The sequence below is a fragment of the Colobus angolensis genome, unplaced genomic scaffold (assembly GCF_000951035.1).
Source record: "Colobus angolensis palliatus isolate OR3802 unplaced genomic scaffold, Cang.pa_1.0 Scaffold28, whole genome shotgun sequence".
NCBI classification, from domain to species: Eukaryota; Metazoa; Chordata; class Mammalia; order Primates; family Cercopithecidae; genus Colobus; species Colobus angolensis.
Window position 1 is genome coordinate 4,352,390 of NW_012116043.1, and position 22,719 is coordinate 4,375,108.

The 22,719-nt window shown below is 46.6% G+C and overlaps 2 protein-coding genes across 3 annotated transcripts in view; one reads left to right on the plus strand and one right to left on the minus strand.

The window, feature by feature from the left end:
- Positions 1–2,129, plus strand: part of EIF2B1 (eukaryotic translation initiation factor 2B, subunit 1 alpha, 26kDa) — a 12,347-nt gene extending 10,218 nt beyond the window's left edge. For both annotated transcript variants that reach the window (XM_011948440.1, XM_011948439.1), the window contains exons 8-9: positions 400–525; positions 1,237–2,129. In XM_011948440.1, coding sequence (XP_011803830.1) covers positions 400–525; positions 1,237–1,401 — 291 coding nt within the window. In that variant the 3' untranslated portion in view covers positions 1,402–2,129. The remainder of the gene's footprint in view (positions 1–399; positions 526–1,236) is intronic.
- An 86-nt stretch (positions 2,130–2,215) lies between these two features.
- Positions 2,216–22,061, minus strand: DDX55 (DEAD (Asp-Glu-Ala-Asp) box polypeptide 55). Its single transcript, XM_011948438.1, has 14 exons — positions 21,908–22,061; positions 17,848–17,898; positions 17,670–17,756; positions 16,256–16,347; positions 16,118–16,180; positions 14,614–14,763; positions 13,323–13,512; positions 9,881–9,963; positions 7,842–7,973; positions 6,247–6,339; positions 4,971–5,085; positions 3,996–4,164; positions 3,409–3,701; positions 2,216–3,168 (listed from the first exon to the last, which is right to left on the minus strand). Exons 1-14 carry the CDS (start codon positions 22,013–22,015, stop codon positions 2,992–2,994), a joined length of 1,803 nt encoding a protein of 600 aa, XP_011803828.1. The 5' UTR covers positions 22,016–22,061; the 3' UTR covers positions 2,216–2,991.
- Positions 22,062–22,719: the final 658 nt, after the last annotated feature.

Genomic DNA, 22,719 nt, shown 5'->3' on the forward strand with positions numbered 1-22,719 from the left:
CAGCTGGTCTCAAACTCCTGACCTCAGGTGATCCACCCACCTTGGCCTCCCAAAGTGCTGGGATTACAGGTGTGAGCCACCGCATCCAGCCTCTAGTGGCTATTTCTATATCCTTGGAGAAACATTTGTTTTTTCTATTCCAAAGTCAGAATTAGATATATTATGTATATACATAACTTTCTATTGCTGTTTTTTAGTTGTTCGTTTATTGTAATAAGAGACGAGGTCTCACTGTGTTGCCCAGGCTGGTGCTGAACTCCTGGACTCAGGTGATCCACCTGCTTCGGCCTCCCAAAATGCTGGCATACAGGTGTGCGCCACTGAGGCCAGCCTGCTTTTCTGTGGCTTCTACTTTGGATGCACTCTAGAGCTCATCCATTCCATTTCCTGCCTTCCCAGATTGGAACCAACCAGATGGCTGTGTGTGCCAAAGCACAGAATAAACCTTTCTATGCGGTTGCAGAAAGTTTCAAGTTTGTCCGACTCTTTCCACTAAACCAGCAAGACGTCCCAGATAAGTTTAAGGCAAGAGTTTTACATATTTGAAGGGGTACTAACGTCTAAACTGAAACTTTTGGAAATTGTAGTCCTAAGAATGTTCCAGTGTTTTTTCACTTCCTATTGCTACTTTCCCCAACACTTGGAATACAAAGATAAATTGGTGGCTGGACTCACACATTTGTCCCTAGAATTTCTGTCTTCAGTCTCTAAGTAGCACCATAGATGGGTGGAGAGGAAGCCAGAAGCTGGTGGGTAAATCCCAGCTTTGGGCTCAACTGAGGTCAGCTCCCATCACCACAACTTATAAACTGTGCGAGTTGAGGCAAGTCCTTTCATTTCAACCTCTGAACCTGTTTCCTTGTCTGTAAAATGGCACAGCGGTATCTGACAGGGTCATGAGGATTCTAAGATAGTCTTAGCACAGTCCCTGGCACACTGCAAGCTGTCTGTTGTGACTCTCAATCATACCTTGAGAGGTCTGGAGAAGTTAATCCGGCATGAGAATGAGGGGACGTGTGATTTAAGTTTGTTACACTACAGCTCTTGGCCAGCACGCCGCCATGATCTGGCTTATGGCCACAACTCTGCCCTCCTCTCCAGTGTCTTGTATAGCTAGCTTCTCCCATTTTCAAAGAGCAGTCTCAGGAAGTAGCACACTGATCACTCACGCCAAGGCCCCACCAGTACAGAGCCCTAAACTATTCAGTGCCGACTAATGTGTACTTCTCTCCTCAGTATAAGGCAGATACTCTCAAGGTCGCACAGACTGGACAAGACCTCAAAGAGGAGCATCCGTGGGTCGACTACACTGCCCCTTCCTTAATCACTCTGCTGTTTACAGACCTGGGCGTGCTGACACCCTCAGCAGTCAGCGATGAGCTCATCAAGCTCTATTTATAACCTGTGGGCCCTTTCCTGCGGAGGTACAGCTTCTGTAGTTGAGGCTGAGGCAGGATGAGTAGCTGCTTGACACCCCAGTGAGCCAGGCCAAAACTGAGATGTGTTTTAATGAAGATTTATGGAGTAAGGACTTAAAATCATACATCTTGGAGAACCTTTCTTATTCATTTCATTCGCATCTAAAAATGTGTCAGTTATTCTAAATCCCAGCCTAAATTGTTCTTATGGTTTCTAGAAACTTTCCTTTTCAGTTTCCAGAAATACAAGTTAGATAATTGGCTACTTAACTGATGAAAGATGAGCCCAAGTCCATCTCTCCTCATCCTCCCCTGCACTCGACTGATCTGCCAAAAGCATGCGAGATGCAGGGGAAAAGCAGCCACACCCCTCTGCCACAAACGACCAGGACGTTACATGCGGTGCCTTGTTAAGAGGCAAGAAACACTTGCCGAATCTGCGTCTGGCTTCCAGTGGTAAGCACATTCCTCAGCAGGATCAAGCCAAACAGTAAAAACTGTACCAAGAGAACACGAGGAGGGCAGAAACAACATTCAGCAACAGTATTTCTGCATGGCTCACCACTTAAGAAAATGCCTTCTGGAATATTTGTAAACTAAAGTTCTGTATGTGTAAGAGATGTTTAAATATGTTTGGGTCCTAAACAGCGTTTTAAAATTATACTTGGGAACAAATTCAGCATCTTTTCAAATAAACTCTATGATAAAGACTTTGATGTGGTCTTGCATCAATACTGCAAGCTGACCAGGCCATCTAGGGGAAAACACTGTCCAGCTACATTTACACACTTAAGACCCAGGCAATCACGACACCATTTATTCAACAGAAGGCATAAAAACTAATTGTCTTTCCCGGAATATGACTTAATGCCTCTGTTTTTCAGCTGTTCACCAAAAAAAAAAAAAAAAAAATACTGGGACTATTCTTAACACAGAAAACCCCCCAGAACATCAGCCACCTCTGCAGGGCATCAAAGGATAACTGAAGCCCAGGGCCAAGGACATTCAGGACGTCAGATGCCTAAAGATGCTAAGGAATGGTTTTGCAAATCAGAAGTCAAGAATACTTCAGTACCTTTATGTTTAAAAATAATTGTAAAATAGCCTCAGAAAAAAGAGCTCATATATATATAATATGTACATAGGTCTTTTTATGTGACCCATCATGATAAATAAATACTGACATCTATTATTTACACTCAAATAATTGTACATTTTCTTGTTAGACTACTTCAAGACTGGAATTGTTTTGTTGTTTTTAATGAGAGGGTCTGGCTGTGTTGCCCAGGCTGGTCTTGAACTCCTGGGTTCAAGTGATCCTCCTGCCTCAGCCTCCCAAAGTGCTGGGATTACAGGCAGGAGCCACTGCACCCAGCCAAGACTGGAATGTTTTTAGTAAAATATTCCCAAGTGTGAAATCCTTCATTTCTCCCTTGTCTGAAAGGATAGCTTTCAGAGACATGATTCTTCTCAGATGTCTCCTGAAGTTTTGATTTCCATTAAAAGCAAACTGGAGCCATCCACCAAGCTAGGGAACAGCTATGCCCTTGTGGGTTCATCTGTGGCACTGGAATCAGCAGTCATCTTCCAAATCTGAGATCCCTAAATCCACTGTCTTGATTGTTCTTTTGCCAGTTGTCAACAAGCCCTTCTCAAATTCTTCTTCAGTTATTTTGCCTTTCTTAAGTTTTTTCAAGAGTCTTGTGTCATTGAGAAGTTCTTCCATGTCCTCATCTTCGATATCAGAACCCTAAGTACAGAAGAAACCAATAAACTACTAAATTTTTCAGCAATAGTGTTCTAGTGAAACCAGCAGTTTTAACTCAGGAACTATAAGCTCTCAGATTGGCTTCCGCAAATACAGCAAATTCCCCGCCCCAGTCGCCACCGTAACAGAAATCTGAGAGCCCTACACAATTCCTATTTAAAGAACGACTACAATAATATTTGTTCAAGATTCTAAGTTAAAGTAAGTAAAACTAAACTTTACCTCTTCCCTTTTCCTTTTCTCATTCATTTTTTTCTTCTTTTCTTTTTTGGCCTTCTGCTTCGACCAAGCTTTATTTTTTATGAATTTTCTTCTCCCTTCATTTTCTGTTTTCTCTCTTCTTTGTTGCTCCAGGAGTTTCTGCCTCTGCTTTTCTCTAATTTTATCTTTAAATGGAATCGTGTCTGTATTAACGTCCACAGGCACAAAATCTGGGAACTGCTTTCCTCTCAATTCTGGCATCTTGGGCATCCTCAGCAGGGCAAAACCTTGAGCAAGGCTGGCAAAATCAAGATCTAATTCAATCAGAAGATCAGAGTTAGCACACACAACAGGATTAGAACAGTCAGTAATGGCTTACAATATAATTTTTTTCTAACCAAAGGGTTTAATGAATTCATTTAAATTAGAATGAAAATAATTATATTTTTACAAAGTTAAAAGGAATACTCAGCAGCCAGTGGCCAGTTTATTCTGTGTCTACTCAAAGCCTGGGAACACTTCCTTTTATGAGACAAAGCAATCTCATACTTGTAAGATCACCACATAGTTAAGATGGAGACATTATCACATGAAGAAGTCCAACTTACCCTTTAATCTGAAAATCAGGTTGCATTCATGCTTTGCATAAGCCTGGACATATGACACAAAAGCTTTCATGCCCTTTTCAAACACAGCTCTGTCGGCCAAGGCCATGGACTTGAGTTTTGGCAGAAGGTCCGCTGTGTTTCTCTGGAGCTTCATCTCCTGCAGGGGGCACTACACACACACACCACATTCTCACCTTCCCTGGTTGGCATCACATCCCCAGGGCTCCCCCATCACAACCAAGAAAACCAAAAGCAAAACAATTCCTTTTCACCTTTTGAGGTCTGAAGCCCAATTCCAACCCAAATATTTCACATGCTCTAAAAAGTATGTTAAATTTTTAAAAGAAAATTTAAAAATCCGTTTTCACGTGACAATCCTAATCTAGTAGCAAAGTATAGCAACACTGGGTCTCTATTCACAAGTCTCTATTCACCCTTGCCTGGATCCCAGCAGGGCCTGCTATCGCACAGGAGGCTTGGTCACTCCATGACCGAGGTGCCTCCACAGCCTTAAAGCCCGCCAGGGTGGCTGGGCACAGTGGCTCATGCCTGTAATCCCAGCACTTTGGGAGGCCAAGGTGGGCACATCATCAGAGATCAGGAGTTTAAGATCAGCCTGACCAACATGGAGAAACTCCATCTCTACTAAAAATACAAAATTATCTGGGGTGGTGGCACGTGCCTGTAATCCCAGCTACTTGGGAGGCTGAGGCAGAAGAATCCATTGAACCCGGGAGGCAGAGGTTGCAGTGAGCCGAGATAGTGCCATTGCATTCCAGCCTAGGCAACAAGAGTGAAACTCTGTCTCAAAAAAAAAAAAAAAAAAAAAGTCCACTAGGGCCCCACACTGCCACCACCAGCCCAGCCCCAGTGAGTTTGCAATTTGTGATTTCATTTGCTGACCACATGCTGGAGAAGAACTTTTCCAGCTACCCCGTCACTAGGCATTCTATCTGAAAAAGGATGGCAGCTTACTTTCTGGTTAATTGCAAGGAAATTGATGTATGACTCTTCCATGGGTAGGAGGAACACCAGAGCGCTGCCCCCGTGGCCAATGCGAGCTGTGCGGCCGCAGCGATGCACGAAGGCACTGTGAGAACACAGAATGGAAATGGGTACCCAGGTGAAGACAGCTGAACAGAGCTCAGGCTCCAGCCAATGGCTGATGCAGCTAAAATGCTATGGGGAGCCTCTAGCCTCCACAGCTCAGTGTGGACTTGGTCACTTACTAGTGTGAAAAACAGAAGAACTGGCAATTAAACCAGCACTGCAGACAGATATGATTCTGTAATAAACATTTAATGTGAACTCTAAGTAAAACTTGTATCTTTCTCTCTGATCAGACAGGTGGGACATGGTCCCCAGTGGAAAATCTGGGAAACAATGAAAAATACAAAGAATAAAATGAAAATGACCAATAATCTCAGGAGTAATCATCAACACTTGGGGGTTTATAGGCATCTTCCTGTGCATGGACGCATGTATTAGGAATACATGCTGACTTTGGAGAAAGTAGTTGTAATTTTCACAGGTGGTGTTATGTACTGCTTTTTTCCATTTAGACATTCTATTGTGTGTTTCTGCAAGAACTGAAAATAATTGAAAATACTTTTAATTGCCAATACAGTATCACTATTTCACCACGAATGGGTTATTCGTCCATTTGCCTATTTTTTGCCTCTTAAAACAATGAGTTTTGTTTTGAGACAGAGTCTCACACTGTTGCCCAGGCTGGAGTGCAGTGGCACAATCCATTGCCACCTCTGCCTCCTGCGCTCAAGCCATTCTCCTGCCTCAGCCTCTCAAGGAGCTGGGACTAAAGGCACACACGCCTAACTAATCTGTATATAGATTTTTTGTAGAGACGGGGTTTTGCTAAGTTGCCCAGGCTAGTGAATTCCTGGGCTCAAGCGATTCACCCGCCTAGGCCCCCCAAAGTGCTGGAATTACAGGCGTGAGCCACCGCGCCCGGCCTCAAATAAAGTTTTGTTGTTGTTTTTTTGTTTTCTCTCATTGTCTGAAATTTCTATAACCTTGCTCTACATGGAGCAGGGCAAGGCCTCAAACCATTTCAAAACTGTTCTGGCAAGCACTGTAGGAATGCACGGGGTCACTGCAGACCCAAGCACGCTAGAGCCTTGCTATAAAATAATGTTTCAATGAACATCATTATCTGTTTATCTTCTTCAGGATTCCTACTTCATTAGGCTAACTTCCTCAACAGAGAGTGGGTGGCAGCCTCGTACCATACCTTGCATTGCTGGGAGGGTCATACTGCAAAACCCAGTTGACTTCAGGAATATCAATTCCCCGGGCCATCACATCAGTGCACACTAAAATCCCACTAGAAATGAGAAAACAGCATTCTGAGTAAGGAGGCCACCATCTTCATCACCATCACACAGCCTACTGATCTTGATGACAGTGACACACAGGTGCTGGAGCTTCTCACAGAAGCACATGCTTAAAGTAATATTTTGATTTTTTCTTCTTTCTACAAATCTCTAGGACTTCATAAATTCCAATAAAAATTGGAGGGAGGTGAGAGACAGCAAAGGGATTTTAAAAATTACAACATTTCCATTTGAAAACCGAAACTGTGTGGGTCTAATCCTTTGTAGCCACATCTGAAAAACAACAGACACTTCACTCTGTAACTGAGGCCTCGCAGTCAGCTGTGTCGCTTTGTCCAAAAGAGGACTTTTAATATAGCCAGATGTTCAATGATTAAGAAAAACAGAAAACTGTTATTTGTCAGCACAAACAGAAACAAGTTATGGTCATTGGAAGACACAAGTTCCCTGCTGTGTAGTCACAAGCCTGATAAGCAGTTTTTTTTGTTTGTTTGTTTGTTTTTTTGAGACGGAGTCTCGCTCTGTCACCCAGGCTGGAGTGCAGTGGCCGGATCTCAGCTCACTGCAAGCTCCGCCTCCCGGGTTCACGCCATTCTCCTGCCTCAGCCTCCCGGGTAGCTGGGACTACAGGCGCCGCCACCTTGCCGGGCTAGTTTTTTGTAGTTTTTAGTAGAGATGGGGTTTCACCGTGTTAGCCAGGATGGTCTCGATCTCCTGACCTCGTGATCTGCCCATCTCGGCCTCCCAAAGTGCTGGGATTACAGGCTTGAGCCACCGCGCCCGGCCTAGCAGACAGTTTTATTGTTTGTTTGTTTGTTTTGTTTTTTGAGATGGAGTCTCGCTCTGTCGCCCAGGCTGGAGTGCAGTGGCGCAATCTTCTCAGCTCACTGCAAGCTCCACCTCCTGTGTTCACGCCATTCTCCTGCCTCAGCCTTCCGAGTAGCTGGGACTACAGGCACCCACCACCATGCCCGGCTAATTTTTTGTTTTTAGTAGACACGGGGTTTCACCGTGTTAGCCAGGATGGTCTTGATCTCCTGACCTTGTGATCCACCCGCCTCGGCCTCCCAAAGTGCTGGGATTACAGGCATGAGCCACCGTGCCCACCCTTAAGCCACAGTTTTCTACACCAACAGGACAAATGGATTTGCTCCTTGCTGCTTGACAGTCATCACAATCCTTCCCTGGGCCAGGCACAGAGCAATCTGGGCGTGAAGACAATGCACAGGGCTCCTGTGTCACAGAGCCTGCCGTCTAGCACAGAAGTTCAGTAACTAGGGAAATGACATAGCAAAAGGCAAAGCGATTAGAACAGGGCAGTGGAGGCTCTGGGCATTTACAGAGATATGATAACCAGGTTAGAGAGAGAAGAGAGTTCCAGGCAGGAAAAACAACACAAGTGAACAGCACAGGCTACTGGAGAATGGGGTGTTTGGGGACCTAAAAGAGCAGTGTGGCAGGAAAGCTGTTACCTCCAATGAAGCTCACCCACCTTTGCAATTTGCGGAACTCCATGAAGATCTTATTGCGTTTATATTTCATCTTTCCATGAATGCACATAATCTTCACGCCCTTCACCAGCGCCTCCAGAGCCTTCCCATAGTATTCCACACAGGCACAGGTGCTGCAAGAGGGACAGAGGGCTTAGAGTCGTTGGCCACCTTGGTCCTTCTACAACCGCGAGAGGGGAACTGTGAGCAATAGCTGCATTAGACACAACCTAACTATGAGCCCTCCCTAGGGGAATGACGAGACTGGCAGTGGAAATCATCCACAACTGAGTTCTCAATCTGTAATCCTCTCAGCCAATGAAAGGCCAATCTTTTGACAAAATACCTTAAACATGAGTTAAAACCCCCAAAGACGTATTCTACTGTCTAAAGATGTTCTAACAGGAAATCTCCCTGACCCCGAAAAAGGAATTGAAACGGTCATTCAGAACAAAAGCAATGACATCTTAGCCACAAATAGTCTTACAATATTTAAAAACATTCCTGCTTTTCCTTTAGGGAACTGCTTCTTCCCCAATTAGCAGGATTCCCAATGGCTCAGCAAATAACCCAAGCTAGACCAATCAGATCCCTTCTCCCAGATATTTGGGACTTGGAGCTGAGTCATCCAAGGACAAAAAGGAGGTTGGCAGAGTTATCCCAGTAAAGATACACCCTAAAGAGATGGCCCATGAACTCCTGCCAGGGAGCCTCCTTCCCTGGGAGTGGACACTCAGCATTCTCTGAATCTGTGAGTTCCTTACCCAGCACCCTTCTAATACAGTTCACCCTGGACTCTCTTCCTTACTGGAAGCATTCCCCAGTGATTTCCCATCCTTTTGCAGATGAGGGAACTGAAACTTACCAGAAACACAGAGTAAGTGGCAGCACCAGAACCCAGGTCAAATGCTCCTCCCACTATACCAGACTACTGCATTCCAGTTTGGGCTAACTCTTGTCTACTTCAGTTCCTCCACCTATGCTGTGACTGCCACCAGACTGGTCCGTCTTTCCACCTTGAGTCACATAGTAGGTAACGCAGTGGTGTTTCACACACTAAGCCTCATCACCCACAGATCTGGTGGGTTCTGAAATCAATTTAGTGGGTCTCGACCAGCATTTTTTAAAAATTAACAGCTGGAGTAGGACAGAATAGAAAACATCCCACCTAGCAGAGTGTGGTTTCGTGAAAATCGTTGTTTTATTGTCTTGTTTGGGTGTGTACCAAATTGTACTTCTTACTGTGGGTCATGGTCAATATTGCATTTCATTTGTAAGATAACACATGGAAAAGTAATATAAAATTATTTTTTAGGTACTGCTAAAGATCAACACATTTATCTCTGGAGAAAAGGGGAAAAGAACCAACAGTCCAAAGAACATATGCATTTGTTCCTACACTGCCTTCTGACCACAGGACAAAACCCCACTGTGGCGGACTCCAGGGATGGCTGATAAACACTATTCCCAACCACTTCTTGCTTCTCTGGCCACTACCACAGAGCCAGAAAAGCTGTGCGCTCATTTTCTCTGCTGCTCTTGAAGTGAGGGGCCACCACATGACCCACTTTTGGCCCCTAAGATGAATTCACAGCTGAAGTCAGCTAGGGCAGAGGGGTTTCGGAGGAAGCTCTTTGCTTTACTGATTAAAAGGCATGGATATAGCTAATATTGCCATACGCCCCCTCTGCCTATCCCCCCTTATCTTTCTTCAGTGTAGACATGACATGGTATAATAGTGGTCATCCAGAATCCATGAGGTGACACACAGGAAGAGAAGACCAATCACATCAACATTGATCTTGACATGAATGACACATGAAACCCCTGTGAGAAACTGCCTCTGCCTTTGGACTTATTTTTACAGGACAAAAATAAAGCCAACCTTGTTCGAACCACGAAAGTTGGGTTTTCAGTTATTTGCAGCCAAAAGCATTCCCAAGAGAACCACGCTAGATGGAATCCAAAACCCAAAGGCCGCATGCACCTGCACATTCTGCCTGAATCCCTGATGCCCCTACCACAGAGACCAGAGGAGTACCTGAAGAAGACCAGGTGTTTCTCCTCCTTATGATTGCGAAGAAAATGGACCAGCTGATTAAATTTCTCATCTGCCTTGCATACCTGCAAAAGAAAAATGGAAACTAATAAAAAACATATTTGGCAATAATAATCCCCATGGCTATTTTCAGTTTCAGCATTAAATTTTAAGGAATGTCATTTTCCCCATGGGTAGGACAGACTTTAGTCAGAATGTTAACTGGTCTACCTAGCTCAGAATAAACATCGACATGTGCTGCTGCCTCTAAAAGTTAAAATTTGTACACAAAATCATACAGCTCAGAGAAACACAGTCATCCAACAGGCAACAGTTCCCAACTCCCAATCCCAATATACATGAGAGCTGGTACACCATTTCCAGCGTAGATTTTTATTTATTTATTTTACCTTTTCTTTTTCTTTTTTTTTTTTTAAGAGACAGACTCTCAATATGTTGCCCAGACTGGTCTCAAACTCCTGGCCTGGCCTCCAGCGATCCTCCCACCTCAGCTCTAAAGTGCTGGGATTACAGGCATGAGCCACCTAACCCGGCCAAAGGATATATATATATTTTTTAAATGCAGATTCTTGGGTACGACATACAGATTCTGATTCAGTAGGTCTGAGATTGGACCTAAGAATCCATATTATTTAAGAGTTCCCCCAGGAAATTCTGATGCCAAGTTCAGAAGTCACTGTTCTAAGATGAATAATGATTTCCAGAGAGCAATGTACATAATTATTTAAAAGGCTTTCATGGACTCAGACCCCACTGCTTTTTTTCATAATACAATCAAGTCCTCCATTCAAACTCCCAAATTAGAGACATTAAATTTACCTGAATGCATTCATCCTATTTTTACCAAAACCAAATGCCCAGTTTGGAATTTTTCCTCATGTACTCAGCCATCTTTCTAAATGCAAAATGAATGCAAAACAACAGAACGCAACAGTAGCCACAGTGGGTGTCCAAAGCTAACATTAGTACGAGTATCCCTCATCCAAGATCCCTGGGACTTGAAGTGTTTTTTGGCTTTTGAATTCTTTCAGATTTTGGAATAGCTGCACTATACTTACCAGTTGAGCATCCCTAATCTGGAAATCTGAAATCTAAAATACTCCAACAAGCATTTCCTTTCCGCATCATGCTGGCATACAAAAAACTTCAGATTCTGGAGCATTCTGGATTTTGAAATTTCAAGTTAGGAATGCTCAACCCATACTTACCCTGTACTAAGCACTATCATGAACATTTTTGCATGGATTAATTAATCTTCCAGCAACCCTACGAAGCTGTATACTACTGTGGCCCCCATTTGACAAGTGAGGACCTCTAAGTTCACGGGTTAATTTAGTAGGGGCCAAAGCCAAGATATGCACCAGGCAGTCCTGCTCTAGCTGCTCTAGCGCCCATGTTCTCCACACTACCCTGTGCAGAGTCCTTCCCTCTGCTCGGGAAGAGGTAGCCTCCTCCCTCACCAAGCCCGGACTGTCAGAAACATCAATGGCAACTACAACTCCCACTTCTGATGAGCCTATCTGATCTCGACGACACTCTCCAGTTACACTAGGTGCAGTTTCTCATTTGCAAACTCATTCTACCTTTAATTTGCCTACAAATTGACACAAACAGGAGAGCAGCCTCGACAACCTCACAGTCTACAGCAATAGGAACACTCTGGTTTCAAGACCAGCCTCCTTCATTTTGAACAGCAGACATGTTCAGGAGCTAGGGAACCCCTCCAGGCCTAAAGAAAAATTTAACCTGAAAAAGCTTATTGCAAAAAAGAAAGAAAAGTCCCAGCCCCAGGCTGGTGGGACAATGTACCATCAGCAGTGGCACTGGCCTGTGGGTTCCTCCGTGCCCTGATGGTGCTGCCTCCCCTGCAGCCTGTGCTCTCTGCACTTGTGCCTTGTGGCCCATCCCAGCAATGGGACGGAACAGAACAGGGGTGGGGAGTGGCCTCATTACTAAACAATCAAATTGCCAAAAGCCCATCTACTTCCTTGTGAAGAAACTACAGAAGCTAGCAGCCAGTATTTACTACTAGAAATTCAACATATTTGGGCCGGGCACGCTGGCTTATGCCTGTAATCCCAGCACTTTGGGAAGCTGAAGCAGGCAATCATGAAGTCAGGAGTTCAAGACCAGCTTGGCCAACGTGGTGAAACCCCACCTCTACTAAAGATACAAAAAGTTAGCCGGGCATGGTGGCACGCGCCTGTAATCCCAGCTACTCGGGAGGCTAAGGCAGAAGAATTGCTTGAACCCGGGAGGCAGAGGTTGCAATGAGCCGAGATCATGCCACTGCACTCCAGCCTGGGTGAGACACTGTCTCAAAACAAAAAACAAACAAACAAACAAAAAGGCTGGGCGCGGTGGCTCATGCCTGTAATCCCAGCACTTTAGGAGGCCGACGTCGGCAGGTCACCAGGTCAGGAGATCGAGACCATCCTGGCTAACAGGGTGAAACCCCGTCTCTACTAAAAAAAATACAAAAAATTAGCCAGGCATGGTGGCGGGTACCTGTAGTCACAGCTACTTAGGAGGCTGAGGCAGGAGAATGGCGTAAACCTGGGAGGCGGAGCTTGCAGTGAGCTGAGATTGCGCCGCTGCACTCCAGCCTGGGTGAGACACTGTCTCAAAACAAAAAACAAACAAACAAACAAAAAGGCTGGGCGCGGTGGCTCATGCCTGTAATCCCAGCACTTTAGGAGGCCGACGTCGGCAGGTCACCAGGTCAGGAGATCGAGACCATCCCGGCTAACACGGTGAAACCCCGTCTCTACTAAAAATACAAAAAACTAGCCGGGCAAGGTGGCAGGCGCCTGTAGTCCCAGCTACTCGGGAGGCTGAGGCAGGAGAATGGCGTAAACCTGGGAGGCGGAGCTTGCAGTGAGCTGAGATCCGGCCACCGCACTCCAGCCGGGGTGACAGAGCAAGACTCTGTCTCAAAAAAAAAAAAAAAAGAAATTCAGCATATTTGATGCAGGTCAAAAATACACAACATTTACAGAGTAGAACATTTCCACCCCACAAAGTCTCCTCAGGAGTGAGTCTGTCATTTGATTTTCTGTGTTCCACCTGCACATCTAACTATGCCCTTCTCTGTGACACAGGCTGTTCTGACAGGCCTAGGAACTACAGAGTTTAATCATGCTTGCACCCAGCACACCCCAAGCACGTAAAATAGAAACATTTCGTCACTGGAGAGTAGGAGGTTCAGAGACACTGTCCTTAGAGACTGTGCTTAAAATACATTTATGCCCAGTTTAACTAATTCATTCAATGAGCAGGAACACCCAGACCATTTCTCCTAGCTCTGTCCCCAAATGCATTTCATGTGTGCTATAGGGTCTCATATATTTATTCTACCAGTACAATTTCCATAAAAAGAGCACTGGTCATTATCACTAAGTAAAAAGCAAGCCCAGGCGCTCACCATGTAGTAGTTTTCCAGGCGGGAGGGGGTCTTCTGGACGCTGCTGGCTGCCACGCCCTTCTCCTTCACCGAGACCCGGACAGGGTTCCGGAGGCCCGCTCTCACCAAGTTCTCCACTTCCTGCGTCTGAGTGGCAGAGAAAAGGCCTGTTCTCCTCTGCTTTGGCAAAAACTCCAGGATGGTGTTGATGCTGATAAAAAGAGGGCTCACACTTAACCGCTCACTTGCCAGCATAATCAACACACAGTGCTTCATGATACGAAACAGGTATTCAGAAAGACTGAAAGTGAAGCCATCAAAATATTTATAGCACATACACTGGGAGGTGAGATGATGGGTGATTCTTTGTTTCTTCTTTATACTTTCATTTTTCCAAGGTTCCTCAAATTTTAGCATACAATTATACAATTATGATGATATGTGAATTATATCCCATTAAACTGTTTATTAAAAAACAACAAAACTGCCAGGTGTGATGGCTCATGCCCGTAATCCCAGCACTTCGGGAGGCTGGGATGGGAGGATCTCCTGAGCCCAGGAATTTGAGACCAACCCGGGCAACATAAGGGGATCTTGTCTCTGCAAAAATTAAAAAAAAAAAACAAGGCATGATGGCATGTGTCTGTAGTCCCAGATACTCAGGAGGCTGAGGTGGGAGGATCACTTAAGCCCAGGACATAAAAGTTGTAATGACCCAAAATCATGCCACTGCATTCTAGCCTGGATGACAGAGTGAGACCCTGTCTCAAAAAAAAAAAAAAATACTTGAAGGAAAGTGCATTTTAAGATTAAAGATAGAATGGGAATAAAAATCACGTGGTAGAATTTGAAAGCTCAAACTACTTAATGATTTGAAATTAAAATGTGGTTAATAAAAATACTTAGGCCAGGTATGGTGGCTGGCGCTTGTAATCCTAGCACTTTGGGAAGCCTAGGTGGGAGGATCACTTAAGCCCAGGAGTTTGACAACAGCCTGGGCAACATGGCAAAACCCCATCTGCAAAAAATAAAAAAAGCAGGCATGGTGGTGTGCACCTGTAGCCCCAGCTACTCGGGAGGCTGATGCAGGAGGATCACCTGAGCCTGAGAGGTTGAGGCTGCAGTGAACATAATCACGCCACTGCACTCCGGCCTGGGTTAGAGCACAAGACCCTGTCTCTAAAAAATAAATTAATTAAAATGAAAATAAAAAATAAAAATACCTAGTCATAAAGTGGTAAACTCCATTTTGCTTTCCTTTTGTATTAGTATCATCCGCCCACTCAAGCCAGTGAAGTCCAAAGTCCAGTACCTTGCCTCAAACCCCATGTCCAGAAGTCTGTCTGCCTCATCCAACACCAGGACATCCAGGGATCGCACACAGCTGGCCAGATCCAAGCCTTCCGCCTTCCTTCGGAACATGTCCTCCAAGCGGCCTGGAGTGGCCACAATAATGTTCCCACTTTGGAAAGAAAGTTTTAACATTTACCAAGCTCTTTGGATCTTGGGGATGTGGTTGATGATTACCAAAATACCAAGTTTCATATCCCTCCAAAGTCATTTAAGCCCTAGTGAAGAGAATGAAGAGCATGAGAGTGGAAAAGAGTGCTGTAGGGTAGAAAATGTGAGGGCTGTGGCGAAACGGGATCTGGGTTCTGGGCTATGACCCAGGCAAGGTTGGCAAACTCCAGCTCCCAGACCAAACCTGGGCTGCTGCCTGTCCCTGCCAAGTATTTTATTGGCAGACAACCACGCCCATTTATTCACATGTTGCCTATCGCTGCCTTCACACTGCAACAGCAGTTGAGTAACTGCGACGGAGACCATATGGTTCACAAAGCTGAAAACAGTTACCATCTGCTCATTTACAAAAAAAGCTTCCCAACCTCTGACCTACGCAAGTTAACTCAACCATTGTAGGCCCCAGGTAGCTCACATGTAAAATGGGAATTTTGACACAATTAGAGAACCCTATGTAAAGATCACAAACTGGCAGACTCAGGGCCGGATGTGGCTCCCTCAGACTGGCTCACCTACAAGATGTGTTTTTCAAACGTGGATTATATGCCAACAGTTAAAAAATCAGGAGATTACACACACAAATCTGGAATTCCATCTTCTTTTTAAAAAATTCAAAACCTAGGCCGGGCGCGGTGGCTCAAGCCTGTAATCCCAGCACTTTGGGAGGCCGAGACGGGTGGATCACGAGGTCAGGAGATCGAGACCATCCTGGCTAACACAGTGAAACCCCATCTCTACTAAAAAATACAAAAAAAACTAGCCAGGCGAGGTGGCGGGCGCCTGTAATCCCAGCTACTCGGGAGGCTGAGGCAGGAGAATGGCGTAAACCCGGGAGGCGGAGTTTGCAGTGCGCTGAGATCCGGCCACTGCGCTCCAGGCTAGGCAACAGAGCAAGACTCCGTCTCAAAAAAAAAAAAAAAAAAAAAAAAAAAAATTCAAAACCTGGCACTACTGAGCCCAGTCCGGCCAGGCAGCTACCAGCTGGAGCTGAGTATTCCAGGAAGCTACCGGCCAGTTCCTCACCATCCCCCAGTCCCACACTCATCTATCCTGACCACTCATTTATCCTCACGTCATTCTCTTGACCTCTGTAGGAACCTGAGTTAAGTACTCATCGGGGCCTTATGGGAAGGAGCTAGCAAAGCGCAATGGGAAGCTGGCCTGGAGAAAACACCTTTTTGCAGGGGGAGGAGGCTGCTGAAAGGGGGACCCACAGTTAGGCTGAGATCACAGATCGATTCTTAGGTTCAGTGCCAAGAGCAAGCCAAGAAATGAGCAGACATGAGCAAACTCACCCTTGTTGCTTAAACCTCTCAACATCTTCTCCAGGATTCCTGCCTCCGATCCAAAGAATCTGGCTAAAACAAGAAAACAGTCTTTAAGTTCGGCAAAACAACAGCCCGTGGCTAACAGGGACACTGCATCCAATTCACCTGAACTGGGGGAAGTGCTTCGTGAAATGCGACAGGACCTCGTCTATCTGAACGGCCAGCTCTCGGGTGGGGGTGATGATTATGGCTCCAACCTGCCCACATGGAAGGAAGGGACACAGTCAGCAGCGCAAGGGCCTCCCGGAGAGGAACTCATAGGCCCTCCGCCCTCCACCACACAGATAACTTCCAGAGAAACCGCAGTTACTGGGCGTTCTCAGCAGCATCCCTGAGCACATATCAACTACTTTGAATTACGGTTACTTGTCATCATACACTGCAGTTATGCTCTTTAAAGTCACTAACACTAAGAACACTGAATTAGTGAATGCTGAACCACTGCTCACAGGGAAAACACAGGGTTAGGTTCCTGCCAGTCTCTGGACATGACATTTTTGTCAACCAATCAATACATCACTCTATTTTATGTCTGTTTGTGCTTAAAAGACTCTATTGAATATATACTGTTGATTCATTCCTATTGAACTCGTGGCCAACAGCACATTAACTCATGCCTGAGCCTGTGCTTCTCTAGTGCGGGGATTCTCTCTGCACGTCATAACCTTCTTGCGCCCAGGAACACTAGACTGCACTACACCACAGGGCCATTTCAAAAACCAAAATCACCAACATAAAGCAACAAATGTGCAAAATGGCTGGCCATGGTGGCTCACACCTGTAATCCCAGCACTTTGGGAGGCCGAGGCGGAAAGATCACTTGAGCCCAGAAGTTTGAGACCAGCCTGGATAACATGTCAAAACCCCTTCTCCTCAAAAAATACAAAAAATTACCCACATGTGGTAGTCCACACCTGTACTCCCATCTACTTGGGAGGCTGAGGCAGGAGGATAGCTTGAGCCTTGGAGGTGGAGGTTGCAGTGAACTGAGATCACACCACTGCACTCCAGCCTGGGTGACAGAGCAAGACCCTGTCTCAGGTAAAAAATTTTTTAAAAAAAGGTGAAAAACATGGCACTAAATAGATGACGAAAAGGACACTGTTTACACCTGAGCAGTAAAACAAAAGGCAGCTCTGCCCACGCCCATGACCACAGAAGCACCGAGGATCCACTGCGGTATTATAAGTTTCAACGAGCAGGCAAATTAACAAATACAGAATCCACAAATAATGAGGATTGTCTTTTTTTTTCTTCAAGTTTCATTCATTCATTCATTCATTCATTCATTCATTCATTCATTCATTCATTACTGGTAGAGATAAAATCTCATTGTGTTGCCTAGGCTGGTCTCAGACTCCTGGACTCCAGTGATCCTCCAGACTCGGCCTCCCAAAGTGCTGGGATTACAGGTGTGAGTCATGGCTTCTGACCTATTTTTTCAAGTTTGTAGCCAGCTTCTTAATCCAATGTAAACTCTGATGACTAGGTGAAAATAAATCACGTTTGCTGTCCTCACCTGACTCTTCTTTAACTTCTCTTCTCTTCTCAGAAGAATTTCCAGGATGGGGATGACAAAAGCGAGTGTTTTGCCACTACCTGTGACCTGCAAACAGAGAGTTTTGGTTTCCTTTTCTTCCTCAGAGTTCATGTGAGGGAAAACACAAGGACAGGCTGCATGTACCTGAGATACTCACCGCTTCTGCAGCGACATCTTTGTTTCGCATGAACAGAGGGATGGTTGCGGACTAAAGGGAGAGATTACAAAGCACCGGTTAAAGGATGCCATCACTTCACAGGTGAGACCCGAAGCCCTAGGAACATAATGGGCGGCTAAGGCCACAGTGGACCCCACCACAAAAGGGGCTCTGAGTAACCAAGTCACCACAGAGAAGTTGAATCAAACCTGGCAACTGTGTCTACATGGACGACGCGTGGGGACAGTGAGCTGAGCTGGGACGCGGGAGTCCTGAATTCTATTCCTGTCTCTCCGACTTTCCCTCTCTGAACCAGGAAGGGGTTGAAGACATTGGGTTTTAGGGTCCCTTCCAGCTCTAGTATCACAGAATCAAGATTCAAATAAACCTTCTCATTTTAAGCACTGTAGGGGTCTCCAGATTTTACAAGAAACCTGGTTTTAGCAATCAAAAAAGCCAAATCTCAATTAGATTTAGGCCTTGGCCTCGCGGCTGCTCCCTCCAGGGTTCAGCCCTGGTCCCCAGGGCCTGAGCTCACTTAAATCACAGCAGATGTAATATTATTCCAATTGCCTCTACACAGTGATTTCTATCCTCCCTATCAACCCCCGAGGGAACATTTGGCAATGTAAGGAGACATTTTTGGTTGTCAAAACCCAGGGTGGGCCAGGCATCGTGACTCGCATCTATAATAACAGCACTTTGGAAGGCCCTTAACTCCCTTAAGGCCAGGAGTTCCAGACCAGCCTGGGCAACACAGGGAGACTCTAGCTCTACAAAGACAATTTTTTAAATTATGTGGGTGTGGTGGTGCACGCCTGTGGTCCCAGGTGCTCAGGAGGCTGAGGTAGGAGGATCACCTAGGCCCAGGAAGGTCGAGGCTGCAGTGAGTTGTGACTGTGCCACCGCACTCCAGCCTGGATAACAGAGCAAGACCCTGCCTCAAAAAAATAAATAACTAAATAAATTACAGCCAGAGTTAGGAGGTGATTCCTCTGGTGGACAGATTCCAGTGATGCTGTTAAACATCCTACAATGCCCAGGACAGCCCCACAACAGAAAATTTTCCAGCACAAAATGTCAATAGTGCCGAGGGTGAGGACCCTGCTCCAGGCCACTGCTGTCCAATAGATATAAAATGTGAACCACATAAACAATGTTAAATTTTCTTTTTTTTTTTTTTTTTTGAGAGACAGAGTCTCGCTCTGTCGCCCAGGCTGGAGTGCAGTGGCCGGATCTCAGCTCACTGCAAGCTCCGCCTCCCGGGTTTACGCCATTCTCCTGCCTCAGCCTCCCGAGTAGCTGGGATTACAGGCGCCCGCCACCACGCCCGGCTAGTTTTTTGTATTTTTTAGTAGAGACGGGGTTTCACCGTGTTAGCCAGGATGGTCTCGATCTCCTGACCTCGTGATCCGCCCGTCTCGGCCTCCCAAAGTGCTGGGATTACAGGCTTGAGCCACCGCGCCCGGCCACAATGTTAAATTTTCTAGTAGCCATAGTAAGAAAAGTAAAAAGAAATGGGTGAAATAAATTTTAATATTTTATTCAACCCAATATATCAAAAATATTGTCCCTTCACATTTAAACAATATGTAAAAATCAACATTTTCCATTCTTTTTTCATAGTAGGTCTTCAAAATCCACTGTGTTATTTGATAAGAGTACACTTTGATTTGGACAAAGTGTATTTCAAGCACTCTATAGCTGTGTCTGGTGACTGTGTAGTGGATGACAGGTCTAGACAATGAGCTCTGAGGCTCTGAGGCGCTGAGGCCAGGTTCCCTAGGCAGGGAACACAGCACTCCCAGTTTCTATCTCCAGCCCTGCCTGCTGGAAATAGATTCTCCACATTCCCAGGAATCTTATGGGCATCTCAAACTCAAGGCTTCATTTATTTTAAAAAATTTTTTGCTATTACAGGGCCTCCCTATGTTGCCCAGGCTGGTCTTGAACTCCTGGTCTCAAGTGATCCTCCCACCCTGGTCTCCAAAAGTGCTAGGATTACAGGCGTGAGCCACCGTGCCCGGCCATTATTTATTTTAATTTCAGAGATGGGGGTCTCACTATGTTGCCCAGGCTGGTCTTGAACTCTTGGGCTCAAGGGATCCTCCCACCTCGGCCTTCCAAGTAAATGGTACTACAGGCGAGTGCCACTGTACCCAGCTCAATGTTTAAAAACAGGACTCTTATGGCCAGGCGCGGTGGCTCACACCTGTAATCCCAGCACTTTGGGAGGCCAAGGCGGGCGTATCACCTGAGATCAGAATTGAGACCAACCTGGCCAACATGGCGAAACCCTATCTCTACTAAAAACACAAAAATTAGCCAGGCGTGGTGATGCATGCCTGTAATCCCAGCTGCTCGGAAGGCTGAAATGGGAGAATCGTTTGAACCCGGGAGGCAGAAGTTGCAGTGAGCTGAGATCATGCCGTTGCACTCCAACCTGGGCAACAGAGCAAGATTCTGTCTCAAAAACATTAAAAAAAAAAAAAAAAAAAAACCACCCACACACAGGAAAAAAAATAAGAACTTTTGACTTTCCTTCTGAAACCTGCTACACCCTCCAGCCATTCTCGGGAAACAGTAACACCATTCACTCAGCTACTAAGAATAAAAATCGGTGGGGTGCGGTGGTTCAGCCTGTAATCCCAGCACTTTGGGAGGCTGAGGCAGGTGGACCACGAGGTCAGGAGTTCAAGACCATCCTGGCCAAGATGGTGAAACTCCATATCCACTAAAAATACAAAAAATTAGCCAGGCGTGGTGGCAGGCGCCTGTAATCTCAGCTACTCAGGAGGTTCAGGCAGAGAATTGCTTGAACCCGGGAGGTGGAGACTGCAGTCCGCCGAGATCGCGCCACCGCACTCCAGCCTGGGCAACAAGAGCAAAACTCCATCTCCAAAAAAAAAAAAAAAAAAAAAGAATAAAAACTTCAGCTCCCTCTAGAGTCTTTTCTTTCCTAACCTCCACTTCCGGTCCCTTAGCAACCTTAAAGTTATTCCAAATGTGACTTCTCAATATCCACTGGTTCCACCCTACTCCAAGCCACCATCATCTCTTACCTGACAATGGCCTCCTAAGCGACCTGCCTGCTTCGTCTCTTATGCCTGAAAAGGCCACTCTCTAAAGAGAAATCACAGCCCTTCCCTTCCTAAACATCTTCCCGGATACGATGGCTTCCCACTACGTTTAAAATGAAATCCAAGCTCCTACAAGACCCTACACAATCCATCTTTTGTACTACTCTTGATGTTCAGTCACAAAGGCCCCCTTTCTGCTGCTCAAACCATTTGCAGCCTGCCCCAGGGCATTTATGTGCACTGGTATTTCTCTCTGCTGGAATAATCTCCCCCTCGTCACCCCAGAGCCAGCTCCTTCTCAATCACTGAGGTCTCAGCTCAATGACACCTCCTCAGAGAGGCCTTCCTTAGCACCCTGTCTCACCTCCTCTCCAGTCCTCGAGTGACACTATCACAACAGTCTTAGTTCCTTCATAACATTTACTAGCAGCTGAAATTATCCTTTCTCTAGCTCCTGCGCTAGAAAGTAAGGCTATGAGCAGATGCCAATACTGCAAACTCCCCAGAGCCTAGAAGAGTTCCTGACCCATAGCTGGTCCTCAAGAAATACTTCTTGAAAAGATGCATAACAACAGGAAACCCTCACTGAGCTCCTCTGGTGTGCCGACTGGTTTATTTAGTCCCCACAGCAACTCCATAAGGAGGGTGTTATTTTTTCGTCATTTCACAGAGAAGGAAAATGAAGCACGTTGAGGTTAAGCCATTTGCCCGAGGTCTCACAGCTACAGGGGGCAGGGCTAGGATGAGAACCAGGCTCGAGACTCCAGCACCCGAGGGCAGGGTGGGTCGCGGCCCCTCTGCCGGCTCGCTGGCCGAGCAGCTCCGCATCCCGCCAGTCTGGGCAGCCTGGAGACGAGGCAAGAGCCCCCGCTGGAGGGATGAGCGCCCCAGGGCTTGGGTCTGTCCGATCACCTCCGCTGTGTCCGAAGCAGCGGGTGCCTGCCCCCCTCCCAGCCTCACTCTCCCCCAGGAACCGATACCTGCACCGGCGTCATGTACGGGAAGCCCAGCTCCCGCAGGGCGCCCAGCACCCGCGGGTGCAGTGACACTGGCAGAGACTCCCAGGAGCCCTCCGTCACATGCTCCATGGCGCTCTCCTTTGCCGCCTCGGTCGCCGCTGCTCGAACGCGCCCTGTACACCCGCAACGAGCACTTCCGCTTCCGGCAGCTTCGGCGGCCGGCCGGGAACTTTGCTGGCGGAGCAGAGTTCCGGAGCGCGGCGAAGGCTCCAACGCCGCGGGAGCGAGGAAAAGCGCGCCCGCGGGACGGGGGAGGCAGGCGGCGGGGCAGGTCCGGGGAGTTACACCCGCCCGCACCCCTGGGCTCCGGGCGCCTCTCCGCACCTGGCAAGGGTTTTGGCGGGAGGGAGTCTGGCCCGGCTCTCCCACTTTCTCTGTCCCTCGGAGGCAGGTGGCAGCACAGGACCGCGTCCAGGCGGAAGGACAGCGGGGCTGGCTGCCGTGGGCAGAGAAACGTGTCGGGGCCCCGGGTTAGCAGCCCTGCAAAACAGGCACCTGCTGATGGTGGGGGTCCGATGGCCGGTACGTCCTGAATGTTGGTTTACTTTCCCGGAAGTTAGGGTCAGGTCCACTGTTCACAGTTGGCCTGGGCCATTCATGTCCACATACACCTTCACTCGGCAAGCTTTTATTGACCACTCATTATGTGCCCTCTATGAGGGCCTATCTTCTCCAGCTGTGTGCATGACTTGCTCCTGTTGAGGCTCTGAAAACGAAACCCCAAAATGAAGACCCCAGAGGCAGCCTCAGAAGCAAGTTTCTCTCTGACCTTC

What these genes read in the sequence shown, in the direction of transcription:
- DDX55 (XM_011948438.1), bottom strand. Translation starts at nt 22,015, where the DNA reads ATGGAGCATGTGACGGAGGGCTCCTGGGAGTCTCTGCCAGTGTCACTG. An exon ending in AGAAGTTAAAGAAGAGTCAG is followed by an intron (nt 16,348 to 17,669) that starts GTGAGGACAGCA and finishes CCATGTGGGCAG; the next exon opens with GTTGGAGCCATAATCATCAC. An exon ending in GAGTTCCGCAAATTGCAAAG is followed by an intron (nt 6,340 to 7,841) that starts GTGGGTGAGCTT and finishes TCTCATTTCTAG; the next exon opens with TGGGATTTTAGTGTGCACTG.